The following is a 22,464-nucleotide window of genomic DNA, read 5'->3' as shown; positions in this document are numbered from 1 at the left end:
CTGTTCAGAGAAGAAACATCACGTAGGCAAGAAGAATCACAGAGAAGTTTAGGCACAATGACAGCAACAAAGCTCCCCTGGCACAGTTGGTTTTGAAGAAATACTAAATTTAGAAAAAATACTGAACCTTTAGAAGGTTGTCAAAACGTTCTTTCAGTTTTTAAAAAATGGATTTAGTAACTTCTGCTGCAAAATGATGGACTTCCAAGGACTACACAGTGTTCTTGGGAGCACAGTCCTTCTCTAAGTATCAAAATCTTTGAATAATATAATTTATTCATATTGAAACAATGCTCCAAATAATTTTATTTGTGCAATACAAAGTTAAAAACAGATATGAAAAAAAAAAATAAATCAACAGAACATTAAAAACTTATTACAAATCCAAACTAAAATAATAAAACAGTGCATTTTGTGCAAGAGTTTAATTTGGATACCATCTTCAACAAAAACTTTACACCGTTAAACCTGGATATTTAGTACTCATTGTAGTTTCTATAGTGTATTAAAGAATTCTAAGTCACTTTAACAAACATCCTAACTAACATACTCCAGTAAGCACAGAGTTTCTATGGAGGAAACATATAGTAGCCTCCACTGCATGAATGCATATGGACATCACTACATGCAAAACAGCCAAACAATTCCACAAGCACAAATGGATTTGCACTGTGGTTAAACTGAACACAAGCAGTTCATGTGATTTAAGTTACAGGTTGTGTTAATGGAAAGGCACATTTTATTTTAATGTAAATTTGCATTTCCAGAAGGTAAAAGTTTTATGCCCAGGAAACTTTTTCAAGTCATCGCAGCACAAATCAATCAAACAACTCTTAAGTGCATGTATCTGAACTTTCAATAGAAAGATCTGGTTTCTATTTCTTTAATCCAGTTCTAACAGGGGAGAAATTAAATTAAAAGCAGTAGGGCCCTCCCTCCCATATTTACAGACTGCAAACTATACTGCTTTCTCATCAGAAATCCCAGTTTTCCTGTCAAACTTTGTTAAGCTTGGTAACTATCAGTACCCTCACAGTTTGGTCAAAGGCACCACAAACACACAGCCCCTTTTTGTCAGGGCTCCAGTCTAGGCTAGAAATCGGCTGTGTTGACAGAGTCACATTCTGCAAGAGGCTGACAGAACCTGCCACCCCCATCTCAGCTCCTTCGGAGTCCTTCTTTGAGCGCTGAGCTGGGTACTCACTGGCAGAAAGAAAAGTAAAAGGTGCACTTAGAATTCGCTGAGACAAACAGCAATATCGTTCTGCCCTCAAAAGACCACACAGAAAGGTCTCTCCTGTTCTCAAGATAAGGCAAATGTCTTCAAAATAATGAGCCATCATATCCAGGTATAGCCACGCTGCATACTTGGTAAGTATTTCATAGCAAAACAATGAGGCAGGAAGTTTTGAGACGTGATATTTCTCTCCTGTACCCTTTTATTTTTCAACAGTGATGCTTTTACCACAGGCAAACAGTTCCACCTCAGCTGCCCCCCTGAAACTTGATTCATCTACTTCACTGCATTTAAGATGACTAAATTATTTTGCTATGTAGTGTGAGAAGACACAAAGAATCATTGAAAGTCCAGGCTTTCAATATTTTTCTAAGATGTAATTGCTCCCATAGGAGAATTTTAAGAAATGTATTTTCTTCTACTCAATATTAACTGGGTATATAATTAGATCTTGATTACATTAAGAAAAGTGAAAAGGGCTAATTTCACTTGTACTGTTGCAATCCCATTCTTTTAGGAATTAATTCAGGATTTCAGATGAGTATTGACACTGGAATCACTTTTCCTCTATATTTGTAGCAGTAATTTTAATTAGATGTTCCAAGCTTGGAAGTGGGACCCTGCATACCATTTTTAGGACAATTCCTTCTTAAAACAAATAAGTTTTGTTTCTTATTCCCCCATTATAGACCAGAAGGTCTATAACTATCACTGTCTGTACCTATCACTTACTATTTCCAGAGATGAAGGCTCCCAGCTCCTCCACTCGTCATAAATACATCTCTGTTCTGTGGGAGGTGCCGAACCTGCCATATGGTGGATTTGTGTGCCTAGGAAACAATCAACATTGTACAGAAGTCATTTACAGCTGAGCTTTGCAAGAAAGGAAGCAAAAATTTTACACTGCAGTTACCTGTATGAAGAGACCACCCTCTGCTGCAGGGGCACTGGAACTTTAAGGTCCCTTCCAACCTAATCCATTCTATGATTCTATGACTGCTGTACTTGACACTGGAACAACCATTCTGAGGTACCTTCCCTCCCTCCTGCCTTAACCTTGCTGTCACAGAACAGCCAGTTCCCAGGCAGAAAAAGCCCCGCTCCTGTGCAGAGGTAAGGCAGCAGCAGCCCTACCAAGGCCACCAAGCTACTTCAGCTTCTTCATGACTGGCCATCGAAGCATGGCTAAATGGGTCAAGTGGCTGTAAAAGCATGTCTGGAGCTTTGTAGAAGTACTCAATTTCCAGACTCTTAGGTGTCATCATCACCATGGGGCTAATTTCACTATCTGACATCTCTAAATAACGTTACTGTAAGTGAATGTACTACAAACATTGTGCAAACACAACTAAGCATCTAAAATTCAAATTTAAATCTCAGCCACGCAACAGAAATCTGTAACATGCATGACCTGACCTGATGCACATCTGCCTACAAATGTCTGAAAGGAAACCTTTAAATGCAATTAATGAAAATAAGAACTTCCACTTTCACAGTGTTATTACTACAAACTCGAACTCAGTAAATACTTCTGTGCTATCTGATCAAACCAACGTCTTACCTGCTTTGCCTGGTGATGTGGAAAACAGTAAGTTAAAGATATGAAATGGAAACTCAGCCAGTAAGTCTCTCTCCATATCTCCTCACTTACTCTCAATACTGCAAATCAAAAATGCTTGGTTCTGAAGGAAGAGAAGTATTTCCAAACCCCCAGTCTACTGGCACAGCTGAGTGCACAGAGCTGCAACAGGAGCCAAAGACCAGAGGAACCCAGATAACAGGCTATGAAAGAGAGGAAGCCTTGGGAAGCACCTCCTGGCATCAGGATGCATAGGAGTCCTTTCACTGCTTGTTTAAGGGCCGTGCTATCACACAGCTTGCCCCAGTAACTTGGGATCCTATTGCCTACTAAAGACAATAATTTTAAACCTGCGGTGCTTCCAGCTACTTAAGAGACAAACTTCTGTAATGGATGCTGCTAAAGATATTATCCATCTCCCCATACCTTCTCTGAAACAGAAGCAAAACCTTTAGTCGGGTGCTGAGTCCTCATATCGAAAACATGGAATTTTCCCTCCAGTGACGTGGCTACTAGCTTGTTCATATTCACATCTTTTCTGTCAAACTCCACGCTGCAAACCTGGAAATAGAGAAATCAATACATGCAGCCACTGCCAAAAACATGTATTTGTGTGTGTGATTTGCAAATACGTATCTAATCACTGGTTATTCTTACAACACACCTACTGGGCAATAACACGACTGCCTGAAAACATACACACATGGAAGTCAGAATGAAGCCATGTTTCCATGGCACCTTACCCCATTTTTAATGTTGGTCTCCCATCGCAGTGACATGGTTTTTAAGTCAAACAATTTAATGTCCCCATTGTCGTATCCAGCACAAACAACACGTTCCTCTTGATTGTAAGCATTGCCTGGACACAGAGACAGAATTAATCACAATACAGAAACCCCTCTTAGGCTGTAAATTTGAGTCGTCTGAAGCCAGTAATTTCAACTTAGATTTATGCCAGCAAAGCATTACTATGGTAAGATTTAATGAGCAGGCTGTTTTTCAGGCCTGAAAGGTATAGAAAACACAGCTTCAAAACTGGCAGCCCTTTTCTTTAAACAAGTTTTTATTCCCCCTGCCAAGCACTGCCTGAGTTACACAGACTGCTTCAGCTGCTGCAAACCATGCTCAGCAGTGCTGAGGAGGCACTGGATGTTACCACAGCCATCACCATCTCAGCACTGCTTCCCAGCAGCCAGGCTCAGGGAGGCACAGCAGTGTCTGCCAGAAGTTCACCTGGATGGTGAGCACAGAGTTTGGGATGGACGTGGCCTGGGCTCAAGCATCTGGAATTCAAAGGCAAATCTAAGGAAGTACGAGGCCACTTTTCTCTTTATGAGTCAAAACAGAAGGCAAAGATCTCAACAGCAACAAGCACTGAAGCTGGACCTCCTTGCCAAGAAATGCCATCTCCCTGTTTTGTTATTATAATACATGCATGTATTAGCAGTTTGTAAAACTCACTGCCTGACTCTGCAAGCAGAAACAGAGCTAATCCAGAAACACCTGCAGAAATAGAGCTAATCCAGAAACACCTGCTGGTGTACAATGCAAGCAGCTTGCCCTTTTTAAAGGAAAAATGCTGAACACAAGTCAAGCATCTCTGCTACCTTTACTTAGCTCTGAGGATTGTCACTTAAATTAATGTCTTAATGCTTGACAGCTGGAACTACACAGCACCAGCTATTGGTTCTCCGTGCATAACCACAATTAGACCCCTCCAGGACAAAACAGTTTCTTTGCTTTTACATTCCTAGACACAGAAATTTTCAATTCCCATGCTAGGGCTGTAAAAATGCCTAGGATTAAAGCTTGTCTGTGAAGCAATTAACCAAAGGTGGTAAGAAAATGATGCCTGAGTCAATTACCACAAAATGTGATGAACAGCCTTTAAAACACATTGAAAATACACAAATTTGGCAATACTGAACAACAAACCCTGCCTTCAGTAGTTTGATAATTGTCAAAATGCAGTCAGATTAGAGGAGGCTGTTACGATTGGTTACCAAAAGCCACAGTCCAGCAGTCCCTTTTGCTCTCTCCCTGCGCGGGTTCCATGTTAGCGACAGGAGTCTCCTTCTGCCGTGGGTCCCACACCTTCACAGTGCCTAAGGAGGAGTGCAGAGCATACAGCCTTATGGATGCACCGCTCCGGTTTCCCCAGGGAAAGGCAGCCTGACCCCTCCAGACTGCTTCAATGTATAAGAAAAAGAGAAACAGAATAACAAACAGAAACAAAGGAAAACCACCTGGAAGGCGTAAGATCTCCACAGAATCACAGAACGGCCAGGGTTGGAAGGGACCTCAAGGATCATGAATCTCCCACCCCCCTGCCACATGCAGGGCCACCAACCTCCCCATTTAATACTACATCAGGCTGCCCAGGGCCCCATCCAATCTCCAGTTGCTATTTTCTATTTATTTTGCTTTGTATTCCTTCTGTCCCTCGCTCAGTGGCAACAGTATCTTTAGCTGCCCTGAAGCTCCAAAAGCAAGGAGAGGAAACCCCTCCCAAGCACAATTCAGTAGAGCAGCCGAGCAGGGCCACACTCCATCCCAGTGCCCACAGACCTCATTCAGGGATGATGGATGGTAAACTGAGCAGAGCTCACCCACTCACCATCTCGACTGCCCGTCACAATCTCTGGTGCACCTTCCCCAATTCCCAGTCCTCCTACACCATCTATGCTGTTAATGATTTCCTTGTGACCTTTCACAGAATACACGGGTATTTCGGGAGCTTCTAAATTCCTAGTGAGAAAGAACAGATAACACAGCGTTGCCTTCAGCAGTCAGCATCGGTACAACAGCCCGGATGCAGCCTTCCCACCAGTCCAGATCTCAGGAGCACAGAGTCACAGAATGGCCAGGGTTGGAAGGGACCTCAAGGATCATGAATCTCCGACCCCCTGCCACATGCAGGGCCACCAACCTCCACATTTAATACCAGACCAGGCTGTCCATCCAACCTGGCCTTGAACACCTCCAGGAATGGAGGAGGCATCCACAGCCTCTCTGGACAGCTGTTCCAGCACCTCACCACTCTCTGCGTAAAGAACTTCCCCCTGACATCCAAACTCAATCTTCCCTCCCTCAACTTCAAACCATTTCCCCTTGTCCTGCAGTTATCTACCCTTTCCAAGAGTTGATTCCCCTCCTGTTTGTAGGCTCCCTTTAGGCACTGAAATGCTGCAATGAGGTCACTCCGCAGCCTTCTCTTCTCCAGGCCGAACAAGCCCAGCTCCCTCAGCCTGTCTTCGCAGGGGAGGTGCTGCAGCCTCCCGATCATCTTGCAGCTCTCCAAGAGCTCCCTGTCTTTCCTGTACTGGAGCACTCCGGACCCGAGGCGCTCACCAGATGCTGAGGCTGCCCGCGAAGTCTCCCGTTGCCAGGTGCCTCTGCTGCAGGGAGGCGGCCCCGAAAGTCGCGCATTTTATCGGCTTGGCCTTCTCGATCTGTAGGAAAAAAGACGCGTCGGGCGCAGCGCCGGGGACCCCTCGACCCGGCGGGGCCGCCCCGCATCATCACCGGCTCTCCCCGCTCACCTCGCTGAGCAGCAACAGCCGCCCGCCGCGCAGCTCGTACAGCTGCAGCACGCCGGTGCCGCGCGGGGCGCTGCCGAGGCACAGCAGGCGGGCGCTGCGCGGCACCCACTTGCAGTCGAACACGGTGTAGTTCAGCGACTGCTGCACGTGCGCCACCACCTGCGGCCGCTCCAACCCCGCCGCCGACATACCGAGCGCCGGAAGCGCCGCGGCCGCCGCGGGAAGCGGGAAGGAGGGCGGACCGGAAGTAGCCGCGGACTCTTCCGGCCGAGAGCCACGCGGCGGGTGGGGGGGGGACGCGAGCTTCGGTACGGCGGTTGTCGCCATGGAGACCGAAGCGGCGGACGAGAGCGGCTTCACGAGCGTGGCTTCCAAACGCGGGCGGAGGAAGCGGAGAGCGGAGGGCGCGGAGCCGATGGAGGCGGCGGAGGCGACTGAGGCGGCGGGGCCGCGGCCCGGCAAGAGGCCCGCCTTCCCGCCGCTGCCCGCCGCGGCCATGGGGGTGAGCGTGGGGGCCGAGAGGAGCGGCTGGGCCGGGGGGATCCGCCCGTGTTCGCTGCTCACCGCCCCGTTGTCCGCAGGTGGGGAAAGGAGAGATGAGGAAGGTGCCCGTGCCGGCCAACAGGTACACCCCGCTGAAGGAGAACTGGATGAAGATATTCACGCCCATCGTGGAACACCTGCAGCTCCAGATCAGGTTTAACTTAAAGACGAGGAACGTTGAGATCAAGGTGAGCGCTGCTCTGTGTATCGTCACGTTCCTCTTGCTCTTGTTCCTCATGTTTTATTGAACCTGTGTTTTGTAATCATATCTAAAACGCTTTCAGGATGCTGTCATTAGAACCATTCACCCTCCTCGAGGTGTCTCCGGTAATCACCCATCTCTTCAGTTTCTCCCTTCCCCCGAGTGTAGGCTGTAATAATTCCGGTTGAGGATCATCGTGGAATGAATCACAGGATGGTTGGGTTGGAAGGGACCTCAGAGCCCGTTCAGTTCTACCCTCCTGCCATGGGCTGGCTGCCCCCCACCAGCTCAGGCTGCCCAGGGTCCATCCAACCTGGCCTTGGGCACCTGCAGGAATGGGGCACCACAGCTCTGTGTGCAGCCTGTTGTTTTAAACACAACATACATTGCCCAGGTCTTTCAAAAGAACACAACGCAGAAGTGGCATTACATGAAAGTGGCTTTTGGCTTTTTTTTTTTTTTTATGGCTAGCTTTTATCTCAGATTTTCCAAGTCCTGATTCTGTTTGCCCTTTCTTAATTTGGAAACATAACTTCTTGTTCTGCAGACTTGTCCGGAGACAAAGGACCTCAGTGCTCTGACAAAAGCAGCTGACTTTGTGAAAGCATTCATACTTGGCTTTCAGGTGGAGGTGAGTCTCCAAGCAGCCAGGTTGTGATATTGCTCAAACTTGCTTGAAATCTTTAAGCACTCTGGGAATTACATTAAGAAATCAATTCACAGAGGTTTTCCATAATGTTTGAAATTAAGACCGATGTTTGATGCATCAAATAGAGATATACTACTGATGTGACCTGTTTGGATGTGTAAAGAAAAACTTGAAACTGTGTGGTGGTGTTGTAATGCTCATATTGATAACAAATTTCTGAATATTTTAGGATGCTCTCGCTCTCATCAGATTAGACGACCTTTTCCTAGAATCATTTGAAGTTACAGATGGTGAGTAGTTTCTGCTGTGCTATCCAAGCAGTCACGTGCACTGCCTGAGCACTTCTTTGCTCTTTTTCTCTTCTCCACGTGTGTCACTTAACCTTGGGGATCAGGAAAACCTTGATGCCAATACACAGCATTACTATCTAGGTACAGGAAGCTTGATCTCCCAGCACAACCCTCCAGATTTTCATCCTTGAAAGTGTGTCAGTTTTTCAGATTGTGCAATTGATTGGATTTTTCTCATCACCAAAAAACTTTTTTTCAAGCTTAAAGGTCAGATGGAATGTTTGGGGGGAACACATCTGTTAGACTTAATCTGGAACTGGTGCTCTTCCTTCTAGTGCTATGATAGAGAACAGTAGGAAACAGACATCACAAACATTTGTGTACTACTGGGAGTCCCTGGAGATGATGTCAAGGAGAGCAGCATCTAAAATTGCTGTGTTTCAACAAGTGTTGATTGCATGCTTTTCCCATTGTTTGAATAGAAGAAACACCAGCTGATTGAGTGCTTTGTTCTCATTTTAGTCAAACCTTTGAAAGGAGACCATCTGTCAAGAGCAATAGGGAGAATAGCAGGAAAAGGTGGAAAAACAAAATTCACTATAGAAAACGTAACAAGAACACGCATCGTTCTTGCTGACTCGTAAGTACTGACATCCTTCCAGTCACAGTGCCATCCCTGAGCTAACCCAGCCAGCTTCCAGGAACTGAGAGAGCTTAAGTTTCTGTAAACTTCTGTAAATCATTTGTCTTGCTAATGCTGAAAGTGCTGTTTTTCATGAGCAGTGTTTGAGTGTTTGACCTTCTGTTCTGAGTATCGTGAGCACGTTCAGAACTGCTTCCACGCAGCTGAAGAATTCCTTCCTGTGAATAACAGAGTTGAACCTTCCAACCCTGCAGCTGTCATTTTGCGGAGCTGCTACATTGCAAACTGTAAAATTGTATCCTTAAAAGGATTTAGAAGAGGAGAGGTTGTAGGGTGTAGAGGATTTTTTATGACGACTGAAAAACAAACCAGTGAATACAACTTCTGCTTGGTGTGCTTCTGAACTCCAGTGTGAGAGATGTGCTATTTATTAATTACATTATCACTGCATTTCTTACATTAACTATTATTGCTTTGACTGCTTTTTACAGGAAAATTCATATTTTAGGATCTTTTCAGAACATTAAAATGGCACGAACAGCAATTTGCAATCTAATTTTAGGTAAGTCCTGTTGCCTAACCTTCTCTATTACAGGAAAATAGACTGTTTTGAAAAGTGCTTTCTGCAGTCTCACCTTGCCCCCCAGTGTGCCTGCACCTGCATTTGGAGCAGGTAGCTCGCTGGGAGGTGGTGGTTGTGCCTGAGAGGAGGGGGTCAAATTCCCCCACACTGACACAGATTTCAACATGAGAGCAGTACAGCATTTCTGTAATACATGTACTAACATATACTTTCTCTTGCAGGAAGCCCACCATCCAAAGTTTATGGCAATATTAGAGCTGTGGCCAGCAGAGCAGCTGAAAGATTCTGAGATGCAGTGGTGCTGCTTTACCAAGGACTGTGGCTGGGGAGTGTGGGTACTGTGGGCAGAAGCTGTGCAATCACAGAGGCTATGGAAGCACTCTGCCTTCTGCTGGACTGGGAAGCACAGAAGAAAAATGGGACTGTTTGTGCAGTCTGATATACTCCAGGCATTCTGTCTGATTTGATCACAGTCTGTGTACAGCCATTAAAAGCTATTCTAAAAACGATGAAACTGTATACTGAAGTATGGGTGCCTGATTCTGCTTTATTCTCAAGCCAAAACGTGACTGAGATTGAGTTTCTGATTATCCAAGTACTGCAAGACCGTTCACAAGACTTGAGAAAGCCTGCAAGTCTGGAGCTGAAAGCAATCAGCAGCAGTAAGTGTTCATAACTACAGACCAGTCAGCATCTTTCTGTAAAAAGGAAGCTCCCATTGCAGTGCCAAGTGTAAGAGCAGGCTACTGGAAGAGAATCTGCTACTGCAGCAGTGCATCACAGGAAGAGACAATGTGAAGGCCAAGAGGTAAACAGCATATCTGCACTTAGCTTTAGAATCTGTGCTTATCTGGATTCCTGTTCTGTTCTCGTGAATGATCTGCAGGGACATCCTGGTAGTGATGCTAAGAACCTCCAGGTAAGGATGTGCCAGCTCTGGCAGTGCCCATGCACTGGAGCACAGACAGCTGCCAGTGCTGCACATCCTCCCTCTTAAAATGCTGCATGCAGCAGTAGGGGGAGAGACCGTGCAGCGTGGGCACCTTATTCCTGCCCCTCACCACTTAAACTCATTACCAGGTCTTATGCAAAGCAACTCAGTTTAGGTCTGTGAATCAAAACAGAAAGGGAAATAAGATCCAAAAAAAACATCAGCAAATTGAGGAAGTGTTTCTCTCAGTGTTTTAAGTTAACTGTGCAGCACTTTACAGCTGGATAATACTTACATAGCCTGGTAACATTTTTACAGCCAAATTAATTCAAGCCTTCAATTACGAAGGGATTTAAGATATGCAGAGCTGTCTGAGTTCCTTCTAGTTGGCTGTGAAGTCTCATCTGTACTGAGAAAAGGGTCCAAGGTAGCTCACGGAAAAGCAGTGCACTTACCCACTAGCAGTTTGTCCATTCACTGTGTATGTCAGTTATGTCAGTGAGCTCTAGAGGTAGGAGGGGAAAGCGAGGCGTGGATGTAGGAAAGTGATTTAATCTTTCTCCTAAAGCAGGTGTGTGCTGATACTGACCTGAGCACAGGGCTGCAAAAGGCAGCCCAAACCAGGAGGCCCACACACCATCAAGGGCTGCCTTTAGGGTGCAGGAGTCAACAGGATACATGAAAAGCAACAGCAAACAGCTCCTGGGCTGCTTCTGTGAAGGGCTTTCACCAACAAGGAGGACTGCCTTCACCAGCAGAGGTCTCAGATTTGCCTTGAGAAAGGAAGCTGGCTGTTTCCACCTGCAGTAAGGTTAGAGGTTTTTGTTTGTTTTCGAACAGCACAGCATCAACCATTCTGAGTTTAGCCCCACTTACACAAGGTGTTTGATGTAAGTAAAGATTCAAATGTGCCTTGAAAAAACAAAAACAAAAACAAAAGTTGTCTCGAAACACTAGAAAAAGCTTAGGAGTGTTCAGCTAAGGGACAAACACTATGAGCAGCAACTTGCTTTTAGAGCAGGGCACAGAGCTGCCCTAGGTTTATTGGGGAGTGTCCAGGTAAGTACTGAAGCACCCAAACCAAGGTTCAAATATTTTATTTTGTATTCATATAGTATGAAGGTTCTTATAGTTCCCACAACATATGATGTAGCATGCAGAGGAAAAACTAAACATTCAACATAAATCATTTTTCCCCACACAAACTAAAAAAAAAAAACAAAAACACCTCATCCCTCCCCTTCCAATCCCCCCAGAAGGAAATAACAGTAGCACTAATTTCTATAACAACAGCCAAGATATGCACAAGCAAGTAAGAGAAATCAAAAGCATTTGCTAAAATGTTTGTAACAAATACTTATGTACAAAAAATTCACAAAAGACCAGTTCCCCCTTGAAGCAGAGCACATGGCAGTTGACACTGGAACAGATACAACCACTGGCTGGGATTATAAGCCACGTACTGATCCAGAGGAAGAAAGTTACATGTAGTGGAGATTTTTGTTTTGAACATTAACATTTACCAAAGTTTGGCAACATTATCGTTTAAATTATGCAAATTATGTAAACAAGAGGAACATTTCAAATCGATCTACATGCAAAACTTCATGTCATGCAAGGACACCAAGCACCTGGATTTCTCTCACAGACAGAGCCCATGGATGTGCAGCACTCAGTTGAAGGAACAGCTATGGCAGACAGGTGCTCGATAGAAGTAGATTCAGACAACCTGCACTTTCCAATGCTGATTATAAAACAATTCTTTTTTTAATAGAAAAACTACTATACAGGAAAGATGTACTGTCCTAAAAAATCTAGCAAATGTTTTTCTTCCAGCCAATAGTACCATTGCAGAAAAGGGAAGGGATGATATAAAGTTGTAAAACATGGCTCGCTACTTTTATATCACACAAATATATCAAGTTACCATCCGTTACAAATTATGATATGGACAAATCTAGAAAAGAAAAAATTCTCCAGGCAAAGGACTGGAGATCTGCAAGAGGTATCAATTTAGATAGTGTGAAGTTTTCCTCCTCTGTGGCATAGGTTAACAAGATTTTCCCCCGTATGAATCCTATATACATACATATATATATATATATATATATAAAATGTTACCAGTTATTTATGCTACCTGTAATGTTCTTTAAATGCAGAGGGGAAACTATCACAGTTGAAATGAGAATTTAAATGGCAAAAACGCTTTATAATCTACGTACTGTATAAAATAAGTAGATGGGGATCCTGCAGTTACATAGACCCTAATTTCATTAAGGTAAGCACAAGAGAAAGTCAACGTGTCCAACACCTTGAGCAGCTGTATCTAAAATGACTCCAAAACAGCAGGTGAGCATTAACTTTGGGACAGCTGTGACCACCCCCAGTCGCTAGGTGACAAAATCTAGTGGCCATCGAAGCATTCTGCAGTTACTATTTGCACACGAGGGCTGGTTCTTGGCAGTAGCATTAAACTATATTAAGTAGAACTGTACTAAGTTATTTAGCAAAGAGACACAGTCCCTGGTAATATATTAACAGGTATAAATAAACTTAGTCTCCTGTGTTACAAAACATGTCATTAAGGTAAATTAATAAGAAGCGATGCTTTGTCAGCCAGTCAATATATAGAAACATCTGAACAGTCACAGGAAAAGGAGAAGAGTTGACCTAACACCCAGTTAAAATTTTACATTCTTCTACTATATATATAAAACTGTGTGAAATAAAAGTAAGGATGTATATCCATATATTGAACTGTTAATATTCTGCTTGGCACTTTGTACTCTAGTTTCGTTTCTGAATCAAGTATATTAAATTAGAGCCCACCTAGCTACTACATATAGAAAGCTACATATATATCTATATATAAATACACACACACATATATATATATAGATAGATATTTTCTTGTTATAAAAGATGAAGAAAAATAAATTAAAAAGCCAACCCCTTCCCTTTCTCCACCACACTGATATGCTCTTTCCATCTTTGCTGTCCTTCAGACTTTAAAGTGCTACACTGAGTTATTGAGAGAATAAAAGTTCAATAACACTTAGTTGGCTTCATGAGGCTCATGTTGGAAAATGTGGCTTCACAGAGAAAAATACTTCCATTTAAATACACAGAGAGCATTGCTGGACGTCTTGAGCAGATCTTCAGAGATGGAGAAGAAAGCAAAAGTGTTGGGTGGTGCCCTACAGAGTCACACATCTACCACCATCTTTTTGTGGATATCTAAGCCTCCTACAACCTGGGAGAAAAACAAGCACTTGTAAGCAAGTCAGAAGGGAAAGTTAGCAAGACAGAAAGTGCACGCTGCACTCAGAAGACGTATCTGTGCCTATTACAGTCAGTATACTTCCATACCCTCTCCACTCTTATTCACGTTTCCCAAGTGCACTGTGCTATGCAGACGATTTAGGTGTAACCCAAAGGAATTACATGGGCCCCAAGCACACCATCGGCCCAGCAGAACAGTGCAGCTTACACCTGCACTTTGGTTTCTCTCCTCCTCATCTCCTGATTTTGTATCGTGTTTCCACACGTTGGCTGAAATGCTGTCTTCTAAATCAGCATTTAAAGCTGTGCATCTTTGAAAGGGGAAGTCAGGAGCCCTAGCAAAGCGGCATTCACCACTCTTAGGATGCGCCTGCTTGTCCTTCAAGAGCAGAACTCTGGGGTGACTCTCCCCATAAGTGACACAAATCCCACCATCCCGGCCTTTGTACAATCCCTGTCTTCTGCAGAGGGTGATAATCTCCCCAGGCTCTCTCCCTGCAGAAAGATAAACCTTTCTAAGGAGTGATTTGGAGCAGACACCTACTTTAGAGACGGGGAGATTAACCTGAAGTTAACCCCTGCAGAACACTCCAGCTACCACCTCTGAGAGAAGTGTTTTAAAGAGAGACCTGCTATAAAATACTGTTCTTACAGTTTCCAGGTAATTTGAAGCATTTCTTCACTCAGCAGACTGAGTATGCTTGCCCACTGTTCTTGATTTTTTCAGTCTATTCTGTTAAGCAGCTAGAGATTGTGAGAACAACTGAAAGCTCTGTTTCTTCTTTTTATCATCAAAAACAGATAAATCCAACCTGCTGTGAAAAGCCAGTAAATTGCAAGTTATCTCTAAAGCTGCTTTTTTCTTAACCAGCACGAAGACTGGAATCCAACATACACCCTCATACCAAGCTAGCATGCATCTCTGTATTAAAAAGTGTTAAGGTCTGGTCCTGTGTTCAGTCCATCATACTGAACTGAGTTTTCCTGAGAGGTTACTTACAGCACAGAATTCTTCAAAGGATATTCTTCCATCACCATCTTTATCTGCATTAATTATGGTTTTATCTACAATTTGCTGTAACTGAGTGTCTTTGAGATTGTTCCCCACCATCATCTTCAGCACCTGGAAGAGCTCACCATTTGAGATATAACCATCTTTGTCCATATCGTAGATGCGAAAAGCAACTGCAGAAGTAAAACAGACATGAAAAAAAAACTTTCAGCAACAGATGAGGTCAGAGGAGAGCAATACACATTCAGCAATACACCAACTGAGAAAAAAATACTGCATTTTAAGTGGGTGTGAGCTTTCTGAAAAACACAGAACACCAAAAACAATATAGTGAATAGGACTACTAGAGAATTTGGAAGAAATCAGTTCAGAAGTGTTAGTTAAGACTGTTTTAGTAATAGGACTCTATCAACACTAAACTGGCAAATCTTCACTGTCCCAATTAAAGTGCCCAGGTACCCAGGTCCATTTGCAAGGGAGACAAAAATTACAACAGATGAATCAAAACCTCACCTGGTTATTTTGCTGCAAACTATTTCATGTAAGACTGCATCTGTTTTCAGCATTTCGATATAGCAAATCTCTTTCCTAAACTTATATTGTGTCTCAGTTACTGCAGGCTGCATCCATGACTGAACCCATCCCCTCCTCACACCAAAGGTTGGGTCACGAGTTCCTGAGATGCAGTTCTCAAACAAGATGAACACAGTGCTGTTCTACCAAACTACCAGAAATCCATCGTATTTTTAAGCTCCTGTGAAGTACAACACACTGTTAACAGGTCTGTGAATTAAGTATCCTTAAATGTTTTTGACTTTTTTTTTTTAATATGGGAAGCAACTGAAGATACTCAACCTCCTGAGTTCTCCCTGCAGAAAAGAGTGCAGCCAAATGCTTCACACTAATGAAGAAGTGATCAAGAACTCCCCAACCACCACAATGGTTTACCACTATGAAGATGACCCCAGCCTTACTGTTTTCTTAGTGTTACCAAACAAGAGTATATTTTGGAGGAGTCAAGTTTTGTTTAGGAAAAAAGAAGTCGAAATACTTACACCTCAATTTCTGTTCCTTATCTCCTTTGACACTGAACTGGGAGACTCCTTCTATAAATTCTAAAATACAGTACAGAAGGTAATTTAAAAAAAAAAAAAACAGTGTATTTTTAAATAAACCACAGAAAACTTCACTATGCAGAACTGATACTGACAGCTCCCTGCTCCCACCCAAGAGAAGCAGCTCTTGATAATTCTTTTAATCACAGCTCACCATCACACACAGCATAGCATGATCTTTCCTCACTGCCTCTTTTTCACAAGGGGATTTTGAACAGTAACACACAGCACTTGGATACAAAGGAAAAAGCCACAAGAAGTCAATGCTTCAGTTACACTGTAATTCTCCCCAGAGAAGTATGAGTGGGTTTGTAAAGCCCAACTCTTTGGCTTTAGCAGCTTTTTCCACATTCATTAACATTTTAGAAGTCAGCTCTGTTAATAAAAATGAGATTTATTAACATTATCCAAATAAAAGCAAAAAACATGAACAACCTTTTCTAGTGATGAGCTGTCAGAGAGACCTGTATTAGCTCAAGTGGATGTTAGATGTTGCCACTTCTGAGAGTTAGAGACTGTTAACAAAATAGAAACGAGGACTTCTGACCTGCTAATCTATTTAAAGAAATATTTAAGATGCATTCTTTGACTTAAGAGTGAAAACATTTGTTTTTTACTTGAAGTGTCTACCTAAAACCATTAGAAAGGCGACTCCCATAAAGGAGATGTCAACAGAAAAATGTGGACCTCTCACAATTCAGAGAACTGTTCTCAAAATACTTCAGAAGATCACAGAGCAGGTTTACAACAAATACAGCTTGTGCACAGACACACCACTTACCATCCAGCCCACTTGTTCATTGTTTCCTCAACCCAAGAATATACTTCAGTTAGCATCACAACTGCAAGTCTGAATGAGTGCATTCAAGACTCAATGAATGGGTGCTCATTAAGCAGTACAACCTGGAAAGCACTGTTACTGAAGACATTGTCCTTTTCAGCATTTTGAGCAGGAGCTGCCCAGGCATGCTAAAGAATCTCGCTGACTTGCATAATTCTGCTGACACTCAAGGTATTAATTCCTCGTGGAATTATTTTCTTATTCTAATTAACAAGTTGTTTTCACCCATCCTTTTTCTAGTGGATGTACATCTAGTTCCAAGGCTCCAGGAATTCTGATAAAATGCCACCACTTTTCATAAAGCATTGTATCTTACCTTTGAAGTCCACTTCTCCATTGCCGTCTGTGTCAAATATATCTATTACTCGCTGTACCAACGGGTTCTGTTGCAATTCAGGTAAAGACATGAACTCTTCCACACTCAAAGAACCAGAGTTGTCCAAATCAAGCTTCTTAAATCTCTTTCCTAACCGTTTAATCTCATCAGCATCAACTGAAAGGAAAAAAAAAAAACACCTATTCTGAGTAAGGCTTCCCAGTTAGCCCTCTGGCAGTTAAACTGCTCTCTGACCAGTATCCCTCCTACAGCATTACAGCTACTTCATGTTTGCATGGAAGGTTATGAAGATAATCTCAATCTCTGAAGACAAATTCAAGCTTCTCATTTTAATCAAAACTTACCTTTTTTCCTCCCTGCAGCAGCCATAGCACAGTCAGTCAGCCCTGTGACTCACTGAATGCCACGTGCTGACAGAGCACTCTGAAGGATTGCAGGTACTTAGCTCATTCTAAGGCAGGCAGCTCTTAGGAGTGCCAGATATGAAGAAATTAAAAAAAGAACCCAAATTTTCTTAGGAGTTAGCATTATGCTTACACTGGACTGACATATAAACATTAAAGAGCAAACAGAAGCTATTACCTATGATATATATAATGCACCGACCCTCTCTTAGCAGACCAGTGAAATCTGACTTCCAATCTTTATGGAAAGGATAGCACTGACTAAAACTGGAAGACTTGCTTCCTAAGCAACCTCAAATGCTTTATAGCTCTGTAATTTCACTGGAGAAAATCAAAACGGTCCACAGTCCTCAAAACTCTATAAGCAATGACTGAAAATGAAACCTGCAACAAGTCCTGAGTGTGCTCTAAGTTGAGCTCACAACCACACATGCAAGTCAGCAGTGTGGGGCTACAGCTTTACACTCTTATTACACTCAACACAGACTGAAGCAATTCTGCCTTCACACTGGGCTGCTCCAAAATCCAGAGAAGGTCTCCCTAAGCTGTGCAAAGCAAGCAAGCTAGGAATGTATTTTACCTGAAGCTGGTCTGTAGCTATAAGAGGACCTACAAATATGAACTCAAGGAATACACTTTGTTGGGATGTTCAGCAGAGACCAACTCACAGCACACAATGCTAACAAGTGGCTCTGCACTGAAAAAACATGGTCTGTCATCATCTGCTGGGTAAAAGTTAACTGCAAATGCACAACTGATTGAACACAAAGTTACAAAACTGCAGTGCTTAAGAGAAGAAGCACTACTTCTTTAGTTTTGAGGGTCATAATCAGAAGGATTTTTTTCTTGAAGAAGGAAAGATGTTGGGTACCTTTTTAAACGGTTGGAATTAAAAAGCATGCAGTCACATTTCAGTGACATTTTGTTTTCGTAAAATAGTTTTCAAAATAAAATCATTAAGTAATAAATTAAACAAAGAGCTACATTCATTCACAATATGACTTATTTTAAATGTGGAGAGTTTTTGTCTGACCTTTCTCCCTTCAATTCAGTCATCAGCTGTGACAGTTCTCTCCTGCTCAGCTACTTAAGGATTTTGTTTCCTTGGCTTTTAAGGGAAAAAAAAAATAAATCCAACAGTTATGTATAGGAGCAAATTCCAATACTATCCAATCATTTTTTGTTCAGATTTCCTCTATAGATACACACACACACACAACAATCATCACCTGTGTGTTCCCTTCTTACCAGGCTGCTTTTCCTTCAGTATTTAGCAGAAGACTGACTTCCTAAAAACTTCACACAGCAATCACCAAGAACTGACTTCAGTTATCAGAGACTGAAAAAATCAATCAATAAATAAGCAAATATTTCTTTCCTTCTGTAAGATCTCCTTAAAGGCAACCTAATGCTCACACAAACACCCTGAAGCTGCAAGGCACAGGATAATGCAGATACAGCAAAGGTATTTGAACCAGAAGGACTGATGGTGGCAGCAGTAGGCAGCATTCTACAGCAACTCAAGCTCAGGTGCTCAGGATACAGAAGAAAAAAACACTGGGCAATCCAAAGAGGTCCAAGTCCACAATAGTGTAAACAGGGTGATACAATCACTGAGCAAAATAAGGAGGATCAGGCTTTGTTTACATCACTTGAGGCTGGGCTTGCCTGTGACTCATCGCAGTGGTCTGAGCTCCCTTGAGCTCTGGCTGCAGCCAGCGTTCCTCTAACCTCATGCTCAACTTTGCCTTTTTTGTGCTCTGCTCCCCAGCTGATGCAAGGCTCTGCTGTGCTTCCTCTACTTTCAAGCAGCCAGGCATCCCATCAGCTTATCACACCTTACAGAAGGACTAGCTGGCAGAAATAATACCTGCTAAGTGATTTTCTTGAAAGGGCTTTGCTGGCAGTTTGCTAAAAACACATCAAATAATTCTATTTTAAAGCATAACATTATTTATGTCTGTTTCATAATCAATTCTGAACTCTTTTCACCTTGTAACTAAATAACAGTATTTTCAAATGACTCTTATATTGCTAAAAACACATCAAATAATTCTATTTTAAAGCATAACATTATTTATGTCTGTTTCATAATCAGTTCTGAACTCTTTTCACCTTGTAACTAAATAACAGTATTTTCAAATGACTCCAGAGCCCATCAGACCTGCTTCTTATCCTGAACCCATCTGCATACATCCAGAAATGTTACAAATAGGTTGAAGTGCAACAGCTACACACTTCCACAGACCAGCAGACAATGACTGTGCAACTCCATTTCAGCACAGCAGCTGTATCTTTTAGCTAGTCACTCACTCATATGTTCATACATACCACTGAATGTAACACTTCTCCTTAACACAGAACCTTGGGGATGATGATTCACCCCTGTGCATGTGTGTTTGTTTTTGAAAGTTTGTTTCAAGCTGTTACTCACATTGCTGATGCTCAGGCAGAATTATAAAGAGCTGGCAACTCCTAAAGCTTCACTAAAAGCAAATCTCAGGTGCAACATACTCTGCTTTAAAAACAAAAGTTGTTTTTTAGTGAAAGTAAAAGAGCACATGCATGGTTAGATTGCTAGCAAGTAAAAGAATACCTTATGAATACAGATCTCTAATTGCTTTCACATCCAGATGTGCCATCCCTCCATTGTTGCTGAGTACACAATACTTACAGAGGCACCTGCACAGGGTACTGACCTGAGAAAAACTGCACTTGTCAGCACTGAACACTTCTGTAGTGTGTTTATCTAAACGTCAAAGATGTATTTCAAAGATTGGCTTTGCAGACCTTATTCAAATAGAGGCTCGAAGCTGTGGCGAACCAAAAACAGACCAGTAAATGTGGTCACTGAAAGCCCAGCCTATGCTTAAAAAACAACCGTATGAGCAAGGATATCAAGGCATTAGAAAAAAAACACTTCTGGTAAAGAAAACATGCTCTGAAATGTTACATTTCTAGATGGAACACCCATTTTCCATAAGAATGGACTGCAGAGGTCTCAAAATAAAATAGAGGCGGGAGCTTTAGCTGAAGGTCTCTCCACAGCCCGCTCTGCTGCATGAATATAATGTTTCAGAGTAGCAACCAAGACTCCCATGTCAGTCTTGGGGATCACATTTCAAAAAGATGACGCCCTTGAGGACACATTCAGCCACTTGTCTTGTATATGCTTACACACAGCTGGTCTAATCCTTTTCATGACTTCAGATGTGTCAATTACAATTTCCTAACTTAGAAAAGATACGCGTCTCCTTAACCTAGAACCAAAATATAGGTATAAAACATGGTCTGCTTTGCAGCTTTTTGCTATAGTAAATTTTTCTTCTGTTTTCCACAATTTGGCTAACATCATTTTTTTTTTTTGCCATGTGCTCAAACAACACAGCTGAGGAAAAAAATCTATATTTTAGGGAATTTGACAGTGCTTATTCACACGCTGAAAAACAATATATGTTCTAAAATGAAAGGCAGAGTTAAAGAAATATTCATGACTAGTTAATGGTGTGCTTCCCATAGGTAATGTCCTGAATTTGCTTTCTGTAATGTCAGATTTTAAAACAAAAATATTCTTATAAAATCAGACACTGAGATAGCAGTCACTGCAGTGCTGGGGAGGGCTACAAGCAAACGCCACCAGTGCAGACAGCATAGATTTGTTTTGCTAACTACCAGGCACCTAACAATTAAGCCTAAGCATTCAAAACCTTTATCAAATGATCTTTAAAAACACCTTCTGGTCTTCCCTGAAACGTTTTCATCTTGTTGGCTGACAGCTGCCTGGAAGCAGCACGTACACACAGCATCTGAAGAACAGGGTGAATGCCTTCCTAACAGAGTCACTCACAGATGTCTGCAGGAGCATCCCTGTGCTGCCCCAAAACCCTGACATCCTCCTCGTTATTCAGACACGCAGTGCAACTGCCCCAGTGACCGGTCACAATCAAGAAAAGGGGCCTCTATGATAACTACATCTTCCTTACAGTTTGTCTCCTCTGCAATAAAAAGGGGCAAACAAGCTCAGTAATGAACCTTCAGGTTCATAGCTGCTGCAAATAAAAACAGCTTGTCCTAGAATCAGAAGTTTAGAATACCAACCTGCTGCTTACAACTCAGGCAGAGATACAGCTAGTGAATAAAACCATCAGAAACCAACTTGTCCCTAAGGAAAATCTGACCAGGGGAGCAGCAGCATAAGAACACATGTGTATGATTTAGAAAAAGGCTGTTGACGACTTCACTGACTATGAAAATCTACCCACATACCCAAATTTAACAACACATATTGAAAGCATAAGGCAGCAATGTAATGTTTTAACTGAAGGGTGTAAGATGCTTCTCACAGGTAGGTCTTTGCTAGCTGATGACTACTTAATGTGGCATAGAGGACTTGCCTATCACTAGTAAAAGCCTGAGCTCTCTGAAAAACATTTAGAAGAAGATCCCTCTGCATTTCCTTCTGTGTCACTGTTGTGGACAGCTGATGAGCACTGCAGATCAGGTATGACCAGCACTGTGAAAGCAGTCAAAGTAGCCCCTATTTTGAAGGATTTATTATCCTGTTCAAAAGCAAGAACTTAGGAACTTAGGAAGAATGGTAACTTTAGTTAGCAGTCCATGCACACATGCACAGCTCTATGCATGATTTAGTGCTAAAGAAAATGCCCAAGGAAAAAAAAAAAAGGCAGTTACAAACAAGCACATTCAGCATAATATCACAGAGACACTTCATAAGACAATGCTTTCTTGGGTTGGTTTTAAGCAAGAAATATGTCAGTATTTCCATAGCAAAGCCTAAACGCATGAGACAGAGCAATTTTATGCTCACATGGCCAAAAGCAAGTAACACCAACTTAGTGGAACTTAGTGGCTTTCATCTACGTGCCTGCTGCAAGCATACACAGGAAGGAGATGGGAAAAAAAAAGTTCTCTTTCAGCCTCGACTTCTCTTTTCTCCCAAGGTGCCAAGACAGCTTGGGCAATATACTTAGCTCCTGAGATAGCACATCCTGCTCCACAAGCTGTTCTACATCCCTGAGGAACTGGCATTAGGACTGAGAGAAGCCTGAATGCTTCACTGCATAGACAAAGAAATATGAAGCAGACTTCTGATAGCTTTAATGGAAAAACTGCAGAATAAAAATTAGTCCAACAGAAAAAACCTACATTTTTCAAGGACAATCTTTCACTTTTTTATTTGTTATTATATAAACTAAGTAACTTTTCAAGCAGCAAATTCAGTAGATTCATTTGTGAAAAGCTGTATGCTATCTC

General features: G+C 42.4%; 3 protein-coding genes across 3 annotated transcripts in view; 1 reads left to right on the top strand and 2 right to left on the bottom strand.

Moving 5' to 3' along the window:
* Nucleotides 1–272: 272 nt before the first annotated feature.
* On the bottom strand, nt 273–6,874 carry DNAAF10 (dynein axonemal assembly factor 10). The gene is made up of 8 exons (XM_085218751.1): nt 6,359–6,874; nt 6,168–6,268; nt 5,434–5,564; nt 4,820–4,921; nt 3,560–3,675; nt 3,243–3,377; nt 1,970–2,067; nt 273–1,203 (listed from the first exon to the last, which is right to left on the bottom strand). Exons 1-8 carry the CDS (start codon nt 6,854–6,856, stop codon nt 996–998), a joined length of 1,389 nt encoding a protein of 462 aa, XP_085074877.1. The 5' UTR covers nt 6,857–6,874; the 3' UTR covers nt 273–995.
* An 80-nt stretch (nt 6,875–6,954) lies between these two features.
* PNO1 (partner of NOB1 homolog) lies at nt 6,955–9,557 on the top strand. The gene is made up of 6 exons (XM_003203686.4): nt 6,955–7,089; nt 7,651–7,734; nt 7,982–8,042; nt 8,565–8,682; nt 9,177–9,247; nt 9,490–9,557. Exons 1-6 carry the CDS (start codon nt 6,955–6,957, stop codon nt 9,555–9,557), a joined length of 537 nt encoding a protein of 178 aa, XP_003203734.4.
* A 1,723-nt stretch (nt 9,558–11,280) lies between these two features.
* The window catches only part of PPP3R1 (protein phosphatase 3 regulatory subunit B, alpha), a 28,625-nt gene continuing 17,441 nt past the window's right edge, over nt 11,281–22,464 (bottom strand). Inside the window, exons 4-7 of the mRNA XM_085218901.1 lie at nt 16,766–16,942; nt 15,549–15,608; nt 14,482–14,666; nt 11,281–13,452 (exon numbers count right to left, since the gene is read on the bottom strand). Of these exons, the coding sequence (XP_085075027.1) occupies nt 13,405–13,452; nt 14,482–14,666; nt 15,549–15,608; nt 16,766–16,942 (470 nt within the window). The 3' untranslated portion in view covers nt 11,281–13,404. The remainder of the gene's footprint in view (nt 13,453–14,481; nt 14,667–15,548; nt 15,609–16,765; nt 16,943–22,464) is intronic.

Source organism: Meleagris gallopavo, chromosome 2 (assembly GCF_905368555.1).
Source record: "Meleagris gallopavo chromosome 2, MGAL_WU_HG_1.1, whole genome shotgun sequence".
Taxonomy (NCBI): domain Eukaryota; kingdom Metazoa; phylum Chordata; class Aves; order Galliformes; family Phasianidae; genus Meleagris; species Meleagris gallopavo.
Note: the sequence above shows the minus strand (reverse complement) of the source record. Positions and strands in the feature narration are given on the sequence as shown.